A 14,970-nucleotide genomic window follows, 5' to 3' on the forward strand; every position below is an offset into this window, starting at 1 on the left:
GATTCACACACACACACACACATGTATAGAAACACACACACACACATGTATAGAAACACACACACACATGTAGAAACACAAACACACACGTGTAGAAACACACACACACACATATAGAAACACAAACACACATACACGTATAGAAACACAAACACACACACACACACGTATAGAAACACAAACACACACATATAGAAACACAAACACACACACGTGTAGAAACACACACACACATGTATAGAATCACACACACACAAACATGTATAGAAACACATGTATAGAATCACACACACATGTATAGAAACACATGTATAGAATCACACACACATGTATAGAATCACACACACACACATATATAGAAACACACACACACATGTATAGAAACACACACACACACACATGTATAGAATCACACACACACACATGTATAGAATCACACACACACACACACACACACACACACACACACACACACACACACACACACACACACACACACACACACACACACACACACACACACACACACACACACACACACACGTATAGAAACAGACACACATGTATAGAAACACATGTATAGAATCACACACACATGTATAGAATCACACACACACACACATATATAGAAACACACACACACATGTATAGAAACACACACACACACACATGTATAGAATCACACACACACACACACACACACACACACACACACACACACACACACACACACACACACACACACACACGTATAGAAACAGACACACACATGTATAGAATCACACACACGCACGAACATGTATAGAAACACATGTATAGAATCACACACACACACACATGTATAGAAACACATGTATAGAATCACACACACACACATGTATAGAAACAGACACGCACGTATAGAATCACACACACACACACACACATGTATAGAATCACACACACACATGTATAGAATCACACACACACACACACACACACACACACACACACACACACACACACACACACACACACGTATAGAAACAGACACACACATGTATAGAATCACACACACACACGAACATGTATAGAAACACATGTATAGAATCACACACACACATGTATAGAAACACATGTATAGAATCACACACACACACGTATAGAAACAGATACGCACGTATAGAATCACACACACACATATCCAGAAACACACACACCCATGTATAGACACACACACAGGTGATTTGCGACTTCTTGAGAAACCAAATTAGAATTCAGATAAACAAACAAACAACTGCCTCATATCAAGGTTGTGACTAGATGGAGAACAGCTATGGACCGAAGGCAGGTTAACAGAGAATTTTATCTAACCATTTTTCTGATCTTCTTAACCTAATTCTCCAAACCTGCTAAGAACAATTCACTTCCTTCCGTAGCTCGATACCATTTAATCAAAACATCATATACAGTGGGGCAAAAAAGTATTTAGTCAGCCACCAATTGTGCAAGTTCTCCCACTTAAAAAGATGAGAGAGGCCTGTAATTTTCATCATAGGTATACTTCAACTATGACAGACAAAATGAGAAAAGAAAATCAGAAAAATCACATTGTAGGATTTTTTATGAATTTATTTGCAAAAAAAAAGTCTTCACAAGGTTTTCACACACTGTTGCTGGTATTTTGGCCCATTCCTCCATGCAGATCTCCTCTAGAGCAGTGATGTTTTGGGGCTGTTGCTGGGCAACACAGACTTTCAACTCCCTCCAAAGATTTTCTATGGGGTTGAGATCTGGAGACTGGCTAGGCCACTCCAGGACCTTGAAATGCTTCTTATGAAGCCACTCCTTCATTGCCCGGGCGGTGTGTTTGGGATCATTGTCATGCTGAAAAACCCAGCCACGTTTCATCTTCAATGCCCTTGCTGATGGAAGGAGGTTTTCACTCAAATCTCACGATACATGGCCTCAGTCATTATTTCCTTTACACGGATCAGTCGTCCTGGTCCCTTTCAGAAAAACAGCCCCAAAGCATGATGTTTCCACCCCCATGCTTCACAGTAGGTATGGTGTTCTTTGGATGCAACTCAGCATTCTTTGTCCTCCAAACACAACGAGTTGAGTTTTTACCAAAAAGTTATATTTTGGTTTCATCTGACCATATGACATTCTCCCATTCTCCCAATCTTCTTCTGGATCATCCAAATGCTCTCGAGCAAACTTCAGACGGGCCTGGACTTGCACTGCAGGATTTGAGTCCCTGGCGGCGTAGTGTGTTACTGATGGTAGGCTTTGCTAATTTGGTCCCAGCTCTCTGCAGGTCATTCACTAGGTCCCCTCGTGTGGTTCTGGGATTTTTGCTCACCGTTCTTGTGATCATTTTGACCCCACGGGGTGAGATCTTGCGTGGAGCCCCAGATCAAGGGAGATTATCAGTGGTCTTGTAACGGCGTTCTTCGTTTGTTGAATGAGAGTCGGACCGAAATGCAGCGTGTTGGTTACTCATGTTATTTAATGAAACAAATGACGAATACATGAAAATAACTGAGACAAATACAAAACAACAAAACGGAATGTGAAACCTAATTACAGCCTATCTGGTGAAACTACACAGAGACAGGAACAATCACCCTTGAAATACACAGTGAAACCCAGGCTACCTAAATACGGTTCCCCATCAGAGACAACAAGAATCACCTGACTCTGATTGAGAACCGCCTCAGGCAGCCAAGCCTAAACTAAACACACCCCTAATCAACTACAATCCCAATGCCTACAAAAACCCCAATACGACAACACAATAACATAAACCCATGTAACAGCCTGGCCTGACCAACTAATTAACTAAAACACAAAATACTAAGACCAAGGCGTGACAGAACCACCCCCCTAAGGTGCGGACTCCCGGACGCACCTCAAAACCATAGGGAGGGTCCGGGTGGGCGTCTGTCCATGGTGGCGGCTCCGGCTCGGGACGTGGACCCCACTCCATAAATGTCATAGTTCCTCCCCTTTGCGTCCTGGGATAATCCACCCTCGCCGCCGACCATGGCCTAATAGTCCTCACCCAGAACCCCACTGAACTGAGGGGCAGCTCGGGACTGAGGGGCAGCTCGGGACTGAAGCAGCTCGGGACTGAGGGGCAGCCCAGCACTGAGAGGACGCCCAGCCAGGCAGTTGAATCTGGCAGATCCTGGCTGGCTGGCAGTTCTGGCAGATCCTGGCTGACTGGCGGATCTGGAAGAGTCTGGTTGACTGGCGGATCTGGAAGAGTCTGGTTGACTGGCAGATCTGGAAGAGTCTGGTTGACTGGCAGATCTGGAAGAGTCTGGTTGACTGGCAGATCTGGAAGAGTCTGGTTGACTGGCAGATCTGGAAGAGTCTGGTTGACTGGCAGATCTGGAAGAGTCTGCAGACTAACAGCTTTGGCAGCTCCTTGCAGACTGGCAGCTCCTTGCAGACTAGCAGCTCCTTGCAGACTGGCAGCTCCTTGCAGACTGGCAGCTCCCTGCAGACTGGCAGCTCCATGCAGACTGGCAGCTCTGGCTGCTCCAAGCAGACTGACAGCTCTGGCTGCTCCATGCAGACTGGCAGCTCTAGCTGCTCCATGCAGACTGGCAGCTCTGGCTGCTCCATGCAGACTGGCAGCTCCTTGCAGACTGGCAGCTCTAGCTACTCCGAACAGGCAGGAGACTCCGGTAGCGCAGGTGAGGAGAAAGGCTCTGATTGCGCTGAACAGACAGGAGAGTCCAGCAGCGCTGTAGAGGAGGAAGGCTCTAGGAGCGCTGAACAGGCGGGAGACTCCGACAGCGCAGGAGAGGCGAGGCGCACTGTAGTCCTGATGCGTGGTGCTGGCACTGGTGGTATTGGGCCGAAGACACGCACAGGAAGCCTGGTGTGGGGAGCTGCTACCGGATGGCTGGGGTGTGGAGGTGGTACTGGATAGACCGGACCGTGCAGGCGCACTGGAGCTCTTGAGCACCGAGCCTGCCCAACCTTACCCGGTTGAATACTCTCGGTCGCCCTGCCAGTGCGGCGAGGTGGAATAGCCCGCACTGGGCTATGTAGGCGAACCGGAGACACCGAGCACAAGGCTGGTGCCATGTAAGCCGGCCCAATGAGACGCACTGGGGACCAGATGCGTAGAGCCGGCTTCATGGCATTTGGCTCGACGCTCAATCTAGCCCGGCCGATACGCGGAGCTGAAATATACCGCACCGGGCTATGCACCCGCACTGGGGACACCGTGTGCACCACTGCATAACACGGTGCCTGCCCGGTCTCTCAAAATCAAATCAAATTTTATTTGTCACATACACATGGTTAGCAGATGTTAATGCGAGTGTAGCGAAATGCTTGTGCTGCACCGCTTCGGATAGCGTCTCTCCAGTGAGCCATGTTTCCGTGAAGCACAGAACGTTACAGTCTCTGATGTCCCTCTGGAATGCTACCCTTGCTCGGATTTCATCAACCTTGTTGTCAAGAGACTGGACATTGGCAAGAAGAATGCTAGGAAGTGGGGCACGATGTGCCCGTCTCCGTAGTCTGACCAGAAGACCGCCTCGTTTCCCTCTTTTTTTGAGTCGTTTTTTTGGGTCGCTGCATGCGATCCATTCCGTTGTCCTGTTTGTAAGGCAGAACACAGGATCCGCATTGCGAAAAACATATTCTTGGTCGTACTGATGGTGAGTTGACGCTGATCTTATATACAGTAGTTCTTCTCGACTGTATGTAATGAAACCTAAGATGACCTGGGGTACTAATGTAAGAAATAACACGTAAAAAAACAAAAAACTGCATAGTTTCCTAGGAACGCAAAGCGAGGCGTCCATCTCTGTCGGCGCCGGAAGTATAGCCCCCCGGTAAGCACAGGGAGTTTGCGCAGGTCTCCTACCTGGCGTAGCCATACTCCCTGAAAGCCCCCCCCCAAGAAATTTTTGGGGCTGATTCTCGGGCTTCCATCCATGTCGCCGTGCTGCCTCCTCATACCAGCGCCTCTCCGCTTTAGCCGCCTCTAGTTCCTCCTTGGGGGCGGCAATATTCACCAGGCTGAGCCCAGGGTCCTTTTCCGTCCAGTTCTTCCTCCCATGTCCAATTCTCCAAGTGGTGCAGCCTCTGCCACTGAAGCTGCTTCTGTTGCCTCTCCTGTGGCTCCTGCCTGTTAACACGCTGCTCGGTCCGTGTTTGGTGGGTGATTCTGTAACGGCATTCTTCGTTTGTTGAATGAGAGTCGGACCGAAATGCAGCGTGTTGGTTACTCATGTTATTTAATGAAACAAATGACGAATACATGAAAATAACTGAGACAAATACAAAACAACAAAACGGAACGTGAAACCTAATTACAGCCTATCTGGTGAAACTACACAGAGACAGGAACAATCACCCACGAAATACACAGTGAAACCCAGGCTACCTAAATACGGTTCCCCATCAGAGACAACAAGAATCACCTGACTCTGATTGAGAACCGCATCAGGCAGCCAAACCTAAACTAAACACACCCCTAATCAACTACAATCCCAATGCCTACAAAAACCCCAATACGACAACACAATAACATAAACCCATGTCACACCCTGGCCTGACCAACTAATTAACTATGTAATGTAATGTAAATGTAACTAAAACACAAAATACTAAGACCACGGCGTGACAGGTCTTGTATGTCTTCCATTTCCTAATAATTGCTCCCACAGTTGATTTCTTCAAACCAATTTTTTATTTTTATTTGACCTTTATTTTACTAGGCAAGTAAGTTAAGAACAAATTCTTATTTTCAATGACAGCCTAGGAAGAGTGGTTTAACTGCCTGTGCAAGGGCAGAACAACAGATTTTGTACCTTGTCAGCTCGGGGATTTGAACTTGCAACCTTTCGGTTACTAGTCCAATGCTCTTACCACTAGGCTACCCTGCCGCCCCAAACCAAGCTGCTTACCTATTGCAGATTCAGTCTTCCCAGCCTGGTGCAGGTCTACAATTTTGTTTCTGGTGTCCTTTGACAGCTCTTTGGTCTTGGCCATAGTGGAGTTTGTAGTGTGACTGTTTGAGGTTGTGAACAGGTGTCTTTTATACTGATAACAAGTTCAAACAGTTGCCATTAATACAGGTAACGAGTGGAGGACAGAGGAGCCTCTTAAAGAAGAAGTTACAAGTCTGTGAAAGCCAGAAATCTTACTTATTTTCCACCATAATTTGCAAATAAATTCATTAAAAATCCTACAAAGTGATTTTATGGATTTATTTTCTTCTCATTTTGTCTGTAATAGTTGAAGTGTACCTATGATGAAAATTACAGGCCTCTCTCATCTTTTTAAGTGGGAGAACTTGCACAATTGGTGGCTGACTAAATACTTTTTTGCCCCACTGTACATGCCTGCAGTTGTCCTCTGGTCTCTAAATGTTGTGTTAGTTTGTGTCTGGTTCTGTTTGATGTGTCCAATAAGGAGGCTCTGTTTGATGTCTCCAATAAGGAGGCTCTGTTTGATGTGTCCAATAAGGAGGTCTGTTTGATGTGTCCAATAAGGAGGTTCTGTTTGATGTGTCCAATAAGGAGGTTCTGTTTGATGTATCCAATAAGGAGGCTCTGTTTGATGTGTCCAATAAGGAGGCTCTGTTTGATGTGTCCAATAAGGAGGTTCTGTTTGATGTGTCCAATAAGGAGGTTCTGTTTGATGTGTCCAATAAGGAGGTTCTGTTTGATGTGTCCAATAAGGAGGTTCTGTTTGATGTGTCCAATAAGGAGGTTCTGTTTGATGTCTCCAATAAGGAGGTTCTGTTTGATGTGTTCCAGAGTGAAAGATGTATCCAATAAGAGGTTCTGTTTGATGTGTTCCAGAGTGAAAGATGTGTCCAATAAGGAGGTTTTGTTTGATGTGTTCCAGAGTGAAAGATGTGTCAAATAAGAGGTTCTGTTTGATGTGTTCCAGAGTGAAAGATGTATCCAATAAGGAGGTTCTGTTTGATGTGTTCCAGAGTGAAAGATGTGTCCAATAAGAGGTTCTGTTTGATGTGTTCCAGAGTGAAAGATGTGTCCAATAAGGAGGTTCTGTTTGATGTGTCCAATAAGGAGGTTCTGTTTGATGTGTTCCAGAGTGAAAGATGTGTCCAATAAGAGGTTCTGTTTGATGTGTTCCAGAGTGAAAGATGTATCCAATAAGGAGGTTCTGTTTGATGTGTCCAATAAGAAGGTTCTGTTTGATGTGTTCCAGAGTGAAAGATGTATCCAATAAGGAGGTTCTGTTTGATGTGTCCAATAAGGAGGTTCTGTTTGATGTCTCCAATAAGGAGGTTCTGTTTGATGTGTCCAATAAGGAGGTCTGTTTGGTGTGTTCCAGAGTGAAAGATGTGTCCAATAAGGAGGTTATGTTTGATGTCTCCAATAAGGAGGTTCTGTTTGATATGTTCCAGAGTGAAAGATGTGTCCAATAAGGAGGTTATGTTTGATGTCTCCAATAAGGAGGTTCTGTTTGATGTCTCCAATAAGGAGGTTCTGTTTGATGTGTTCCAGAGTGAAAGATGTGTCCAATAAGGAGGTTCTGTTTGATGTCTCCAATAAGGAGGTTCTGTTTGATGTCTCCAATAAGGAGGTTCTGTTTGATGTGTTCCAGAGTGAAAGATGTGTCCAATAAGAGGTTCTGTTTGATGTCTCCAATAAGGAGGTTCTGTTTGATGTCTCCAATAAGGAGGTTCTGTTTGATGTGTACCAGAGTGAAAGATGTATCCAATAAGAGGTTCTGTTTGATGTGTTCCAGAGTGAAAGATGTATCCAATAAGAGGTTCTGTTTGATGCGTTCCAGAGTGAAAGATGTGTCCAATAAGGAGGTTCTGTTTGATGTGTTCCAGAGTGAAAGATGTATCCAATAAGGAGGTTCTGTTTGATGTCTCCAATAAGGAGGTTCTGTTTGATGTGTTCCAGAGTGAAAGATGTATCCAATAAGAAGGTTCTGTTTGATGTGTTCCAGAGTGAAAGATGTATCCAATAAGGAGGTTCTGTTTGATGTCTCCAATAAGGAGGTTCTGTTTGATGTGTTCCAGAGTGAAAGATGTGTCCAATAAGGAGGTTTTGTTTGATGTGTTCCAGAGTGAAAGATGTGTCCAATAAGAGGTTCTGTTTGATGTGTTCCAGAGTGAAAGATGTGTCCAATAAGGAGGTTCTGTTTGATGTGTTCCAGAGTGAAATATGTATCCAATAAGGAGGTTCTGTTTGATGTCTCCAATAAGGAGGTTCTGTTTGATGTCTCCAATAAGGAGGTTCTGTTTGATGTGTTCCAGAGTGAAAGATGTGTCCAATAAGGAAGTTCTGTTTGATGTGTTCCAGAGTGAAAGATGTATCCAATAAGAGGTTCTGTTTGATGTGTTCCAGAGTGAAAGATGTATCCAATAAGAGGTTCTGTTTGATGTGTTCCAGAGTGAAAGATGTATCCAATAAGGAGGGTCTGTTTGATGTGTTCCAGAGTGAAAGATGTATCCAATAAGAGGTTATGTTTGATGTGTTCCAGAGTGAAAGATGTATCCAATAAGGAGGTTCTGTTTGATGTGTCCAATAAGAAGGTTCTGTTTGATGTGTTCCAGAGTGAAAGATGTGTCCAATAAGAGGTTCTGTTTGATGTGTTCCAGAGTGATAGATGTATCCAATAAGAGGTTCTGTTTGATGTGTTCCAGAGTGAAAGATGTATACATTAAGGAGGTTCTGTTTGATGTGTTCCAGAGTGAAAGATGTGTCCAGTAAGAGGTTCTGTTTGATGTGTTCCAGAGTGAAAGATGTGTCCAATAAGGAGGTTCTGGGGATCCTGGTGTCCTACAGAGTCAAGGTCAAACTAGTGGTGTCTCGCGGAGGGTGCGTTACACACACACACACACACACGCTCAAACTAGTGTTGTCCCACGGAGGGTAGGCTGCATCTTTGCTCCTACACTGTCTAACATAGATTTATGTTGTGGTTGTATGTGAATGTTTCCACCTGGATTACGCTGGAATGTTCTCTGGGTATCAGTTAATCTCTGCCTAATGTGTGTTCTGGCACAGGTCCAACATAACTGTGTGTGCTCTGTACAGGGATGTCTCGGTGGAGCTGCCTTTTGTTCTAATGCACCCCAAACCCTCTGACCTACCCAACTCCAGACCTCAATCAGGTACAGACCAATGTGTGTTTAATGGAGAAACATATGTTTTAGGAAAGTGTTTTGCGGGAATATTTACCTGTTTCGAAATGCCATTACTTTCACCCACAGTCGTCCCAGAAACAGATGCCCCAGTTGGCAGTAACCTGATAGAGTTTGAGACCAAGTAAGAGAGAGAAAGTGTTTGTGTATCTCAAATTTAAATGTAACCTTGTTTGTTGAACACAATTTTAATCTCTCTTCCTCGTTCCCCCTCCCTTCATCCCACCTCCATCTCTCTGTCAGTAATTTCTCTCAGGATGATGACTTTGTGTTCGAGGACTTTGCCCGTCTGCGGCTGAAAGGAACGAAGGACGATAAGGATGAGGATGACCACTTGTGCTAGCTCTCCCTCCCCCAGGACCATGCACCTGAACCTGGGGAGAGGTGCTAGGCGAGTCCCTGGTCTCGTGTTGTCTCCAGGCCAGTAGGCTCAACTTCAGAAAGGGGGAGCAGGAGCACTCATATGTATTCTATTTTTCACCCCCCCCTCTACTTCTTCTTCTCCTTCTTCTTCTCTCGTCTTTCTTGTACATCTTTGATGGGATTTTCCATTTCTACTCCTTTGTTTTGTCACGCGTTTGTTTGAGAAACAGAGAGAATGTGAGAGAGAGATGGAGGGATTTATAGGAGTGTCGAGTCCACAGTCTCTGTTTTAGGAAATCCTTCTATATGTTTTGGATCCATTCTTTGATTCAGGGTTGATGTTCTATGTTCTATACGCTCTATAGGTCCCAGCTTTATAAGAAGTGGGTAGACCGACAGATATACATTTGTCATTATTTACATGATTGAATACCATGTACCTAAGGTTGCAAAATTCCCCAAATTCCCAGATTTTCCCAAAATTCTGGTCAGAAGAATCTGGATTTCCAACTTATTCTCTCCTGATTCTGGGAATCTTCCAACCAAGATCCAACCAAGATTTCTGGGAAAACCTGGGAATTTTGAGGAAAGTTTGGGGAATTTAGGCAATCCTATATGTAACTGTAATGTACAGGACTGCGATGCTGCACAACTACTTAGAGGGAACATGAGTTTAATAGTTTAGTTAATTACATTGTTATGACATAGTTATAACCAGTTATTACACTGTAATTATATTGTTATTATTACACCTTTACCTTATCCTTGACACCCATTATACCCAATATGTAACTCAATACTTTAACCCTTTATGGCAAGTGTGAAACGATGACATATCCTCACAGTGAGAGAGTGAGTGTGTAAGAGTCCTGTGTGTGCAGTGCACTTAGTTATTGTCACAGGATGTAAAGTGTACTTACAGTCAGCTACAGTGAGCGTCTCAGTGTAGTTCAGCTACACTGAGGGTGTGAGTGTGATGCAGTCAGCGTGAGGATGCAGGTGATTGTATGTACTGACAGTGTATTCTGTTAAGGACTACATAGGAGACTTCAGGCAGCAGAACCTACACACACACCCTACATTCAGCAGATGCCTTGAACACGATAAATAGCTATTTTTTCACGTTCATGATTTGCCCAAAGTCGTTTACTTGGTAGGTCAGGTGGCAGTTTGATCGAACCCAACTGTCAATAAGATTAGGGCTCATGTCTATGACGATAGCCTACTGTACTGTACTGGGCCAATTATAAAGCTGTGGTTTTCAAGAGGAATAGGAATGCTGATCTAGGATCAGGTCCCCACGTCAATATAATCTTATTCATTTTGATCGACCAGGTCAACCAGGTAGATCAGGTCGACCAGATCGACCAGGTCGACCAGGTAGATCAGCCAAGGATATTTTTTTGACAGCTCACAAAGGGTGCCCCCTGGTGTTTGAAAAGCTGTAGTCTTCTGCAGGTCTATTAATAGAGTATTTAAAGGAGGTTGTAGGTGGCCGTTTCCCCCTCCACTGATACAGGGTAAGATTCTTTTGGTGTAGGGCAGCGGTTCTCAAACTTGGTCCTCTGGACCCAAAGGGGTACATGTTTTGTTTTTTGCCCTAACACGACACAGCTGATTCAAATGATCAAAGCTTGATGATTAGTTGATTATTTGAATCAGCTGTGTAGTGCAGGGGGGAAACCTAAAGCGTGCTCCCAGAGGGGCCCCGGGACTGAGTCTGGTGTAGGGTAATCTGATCCTAGATCTGTGGTTAGGGAGTGACTTCTACCTCAATTGTGCGAAGTTTAACATTGACCAACCTCTTAAACCTACCAGCATCAAACTTCAGCCTCAATCATCAGAATCACCAATGTAGGGAGCAGGAGAAAGGGGGTGGGAGGGAAGGGGTGGGACAGAAGGGGTGGGAGGGAGGAAAGGAGTGGGAGGGAAGGGGTGGGAGAAAGGGGTGGGAGAGAAGGGGTGGGGGAAAGGGGTGGGAGGAAAGGGGTGGGAGGGAAGGAAGGGGTGGGAGGGAAGGAAGGGGTGGGAGGGAGGAAAGGAGTGGGAGGGAAGGGGTGGGAGTAAAGGGGTGGGGGGAAAGGGGTGGGAGAGAAGGGGTGGGAGGGAGGAAAGGAGTGGGAGGGAAGGGGTGGGAGGGAGGAAAGGAGTGGGAGGGAAGGGGTGGGAGGGAGGAAAGGAGTGGGAGGGAAGGAGTGGGAGGGAAGGGGTGGGAGTAAAGGGGTGGGAGTAAAGGGGTGGGAGGAAAGGGGTGGGAGGGAGGAAAGGAGTGGGAGGAAAGGGGTGGGAGGAAAGGGGTGGGAGGAAAGGGGTGGGAGGGAAGGGGTGGGAGGAAAGGGGTGGGAGGAAAGGGGTGGGAGGAAAGGGGTGGGAGGGAAGGGGTGGGAGAGAAGGGGTGGGAGATAAGGGGTGGGAGGGAGGAAAGGAGTGGGAGGGAAGGGGTGGGAGAGAAGGGGTGGGAGGGAGGAAAGGGGTGGGAGGAAAGGGGTGGGAGAGAAGGGGTGGGAGGGAAGGGGTGGGAGGGAAGGAAGGGAAGGGGTGGGAGGGAGGAAAGGGGTGGGAGGGAAGGGGTGGGAGGGAAGGAAGGGAAGGGGTGGGAGGGAGGAAAGGGGTGGGAGGGAAGGGGTGGGAGGGAAATTAATGGAGAAAAAAACGTTTTATTTTTGTTGTAATAATCACCAGAGATATATACGTACTTCAATGTTGCCATTATTTGTATTTTATTCCTAAGACATTGTTTTATTTTTTATTATTAAAAAGTCATAGGTGATATGAACCAACTGCTGTAAATATTCGTACTGTTCCGTTCAACTCAACAGCCAATAGGTGTTCACTATAGAACATTGCAGTCCAATGACCGAGCACAGTTTATAGGATAATCAGTCACAGAATCCCACAGTTTATAGGATAATCAGTCACAGAATCCCAGTTTATAGGATAATCAGTCACAGAATCCCACAGTTTATAGGATAATCAGTCACAGAATCCCAGTTTATAGGATAATCAGTCACAGAATCCCACAGTTTATAGGATAATCAGTCACAGAATCCCACAGTTTATAGGATAATCAGTCACAGAATCCCAGTTTATAGGATAATCAGTCACAGAATCCCAGTTTATAGGATAATCAGTCACAGAATCCCACAGTTTATAGGATAATCAGTCACAGAATCCCACAGTTTATAGGATAATCAGTCACAGAATCCCACAGTTTATAGGATAATCAGTCACAGAATCCCAGTTTATAGGATGATCAGTCACAGAATCCCAGTTTATAGGATAACCAGTCATAGAATCCCAGTTTATAGGATAATCAGTCACAGAATCCCAGTTTATATGATAATCAGTCACAGAATCCCACAGTTTATAGGATAACCAGTCATAGAATCCCACGGTTTATAGGATAATTAGTCACAGAATCCCAGTTTATAGGATGATCAGTCACAGAATCCCAGTTTATAGGATGATCAGTCATAGAATCCCAGTTTATAGGATAACCAGTCATAGAATCCCAGTTTATAGGATAATCAGTCACAGAATCCCAAATCCAGGTTCTCAAGGACCCCTTAGTATGCTGGTCTTAGTTCTGAAACTTTTTCATTCAGTTAACTTACAATTATCTATCAACTTAATTTAAACATACTTCATCAATTGAATGTAGTTTCATAAGTCCACTTTAAGTTGGATAAATAAGTTCTGTTTTGAATTGTATAGAAAATGAGAATAACCAGGGGCTCCTTGGGACCAGGATATGAAAAAATGGGCTACTACTGTATAATCTAGATTGTAGACACTTCATAGGCTATTACAGAGTACTTTGCTGTCAGTTATGGGTATATTGAATGCCTGTAAAGGAGTTTAGGTGCAGAATGAAGCTAGATAGAGAGGATTGATTGATCGATTGACACTTGGCTCATTTATCAGATTGGAAAGGGGACAACTTCCCACCTAATGTACCATTTCAAAACGGGACAAGCTTCAACTATGGCAAGCCAAGAGGAACAAATGACTAAGCCAGCAAATGCAATGTAACAACACTGATCACATCTTCTTATGAAAAGTGTTGAATTGATTGTAGCCATCGCCATTTTGGTTCAATGACAATAATGTTCTTTCTTAACATGAAATGTGTGGCCTCATTCAACTTGTGTAAACCCATCAACAATTGTCCATGGTTAATGAGATTAATATTGATAGTCACAATAACAAACAATATTGCACATTAGTTTTTACCCCTCTATGAGCATCATACTGTTACTAACACCCAGATGATGACGTCATGGGAACAGGGTGTAATCGTAGAAAGAGAATTTCTAGAATTGACATCTCCATTCAAGTCATGTTTATTTCCCTTCTTGTAATTATATTTCTATGGGTGTGATGTCAATCACAACACACTGGTCATGAAGCTTCACAATTAGGTTATAAAGGTTCATAAGAAGGTAATAAAGGTCACACTGTGTTCATGTTATGAATGAATTGACGCATGGCATTCGAAAAATGCAGTGTCTTAAAACATTTATGAACAATTTAGTGATGTAGAACATTCAGAACCTCTCGTAGGGACCATGTAAATGTTACAATGAGCTATTTTGTATTTAAAGTGGCCTCTTATGAATCGGTATGCCTTATGAACCTTCATAGCACCCTTATAAACAGCCACAATGGATGATGAAACTGTGCAAGGGAAATAAGGCTGTCATATATTGATCATGTCACAGCTAAGGGGGCCTCTTGTGGCTGCTTTAATATTCAGTTATATCACTGCATCATAAGGTGCTATGAATGTTTAAGGCATTATAAGACTTTGCAAGAAACCACTTCAGGTAGTTGTGTTACCAGATTTTCCTTTGTTTGTCAATCTGAATGGTGATGGTCTTTGTCGGTCTGTAAACCGGTCAAGTGTTGCAAAAGACAAAAAAACTTAGTGGAATTTCAGTATTTCACAACTTAACCGTGGATTAGTTTCCCCATAGACAACTTTTAGGTTGAGGAACCATCTAAAACACTCAGTAAAATACTTAACTTCCCTTTTAAAAACAAAGATCTTCTATTTTTTTCCCCCTTCCACCTTAGTTGAGGTATCCATGGAAATGCACGGAATCATGTTGGTTTGTAGACTATTGTGTAACTATTGAGTCAAGATTTATATTTTCTTTTAAGGACAATTTTAAGCTACTACAACTATTACTACTGCTAAAATTGAGATTCATAGAGAACTATACTTAAACGCTACCTGATAATTTAATAAATTCACAGATAAAGTAAGACAAAGTATATTGTTATTAAGGAAACCAAGATACTGTATAAGCAATATGTTATTTTAGTCAATAAAATGTAACAAAATCACAATGAAAAAAAAATGTAAAAAGGTTTAAAAGCATTGGAGAATATATGTCGCTTCTTTATTTTGTACTGCATTTTAGAAAATGTCCATTTTTAAAAACAGTTAACATACAAAA

At 43.8% G+C, this 14,970-nt stretch overlaps 1 protein-coding gene across 4 annotated transcripts in view; it reads left to right on the forward strand.

Annotated features, from left to right (window-relative positions):
* LOC135510329 (arrestin red cell-like) overlaps positions 1-11,378 on the forward strand; it is a 112,858-nt gene extending 101,480 nt beyond the window's left edge. For 2 of the 4 annotated variants that reach the window (XM_064931168.1, XM_064931170.1), the window contains 4 exons: positions 8,736-8,819; positions 9,039-9,115; positions 9,215-9,269; positions 9,389-11,378. In XM_064931168.1, the coding sequence (XP_064787240.1) occupies positions 8,736-8,819; positions 9,039-9,115; positions 9,215-9,269; positions 9,389-9,488 (316 nt within the window). In that variant the 3' untranslated portion in view covers positions 9,489-11,378. Of the gene's footprint in view, positions 1-7,000; positions 7,800-8,735; positions 8,820-9,038; positions 9,270-9,388 lie in introns of those variants that run through there. The other 2 variants (XM_064931167.1, XM_064931169.1) reach the window with 2 other exon arrangements.
* The last annotated feature ends 3,592 nt before the right edge of the window (positions 11,379-14,970 follow it).

The sequence above is a fragment of the Oncorhynchus masou genome, chromosome 23 (genome assembly GCF_036934945.1).
Source record: "Oncorhynchus masou masou isolate Uvic2021 chromosome 23, UVic_Omas_1.1, whole genome shotgun sequence".
NCBI lineage: Eukaryota > Metazoa > Chordata > Actinopteri > Salmoniformes > Salmonidae > Oncorhynchus > Oncorhynchus masou.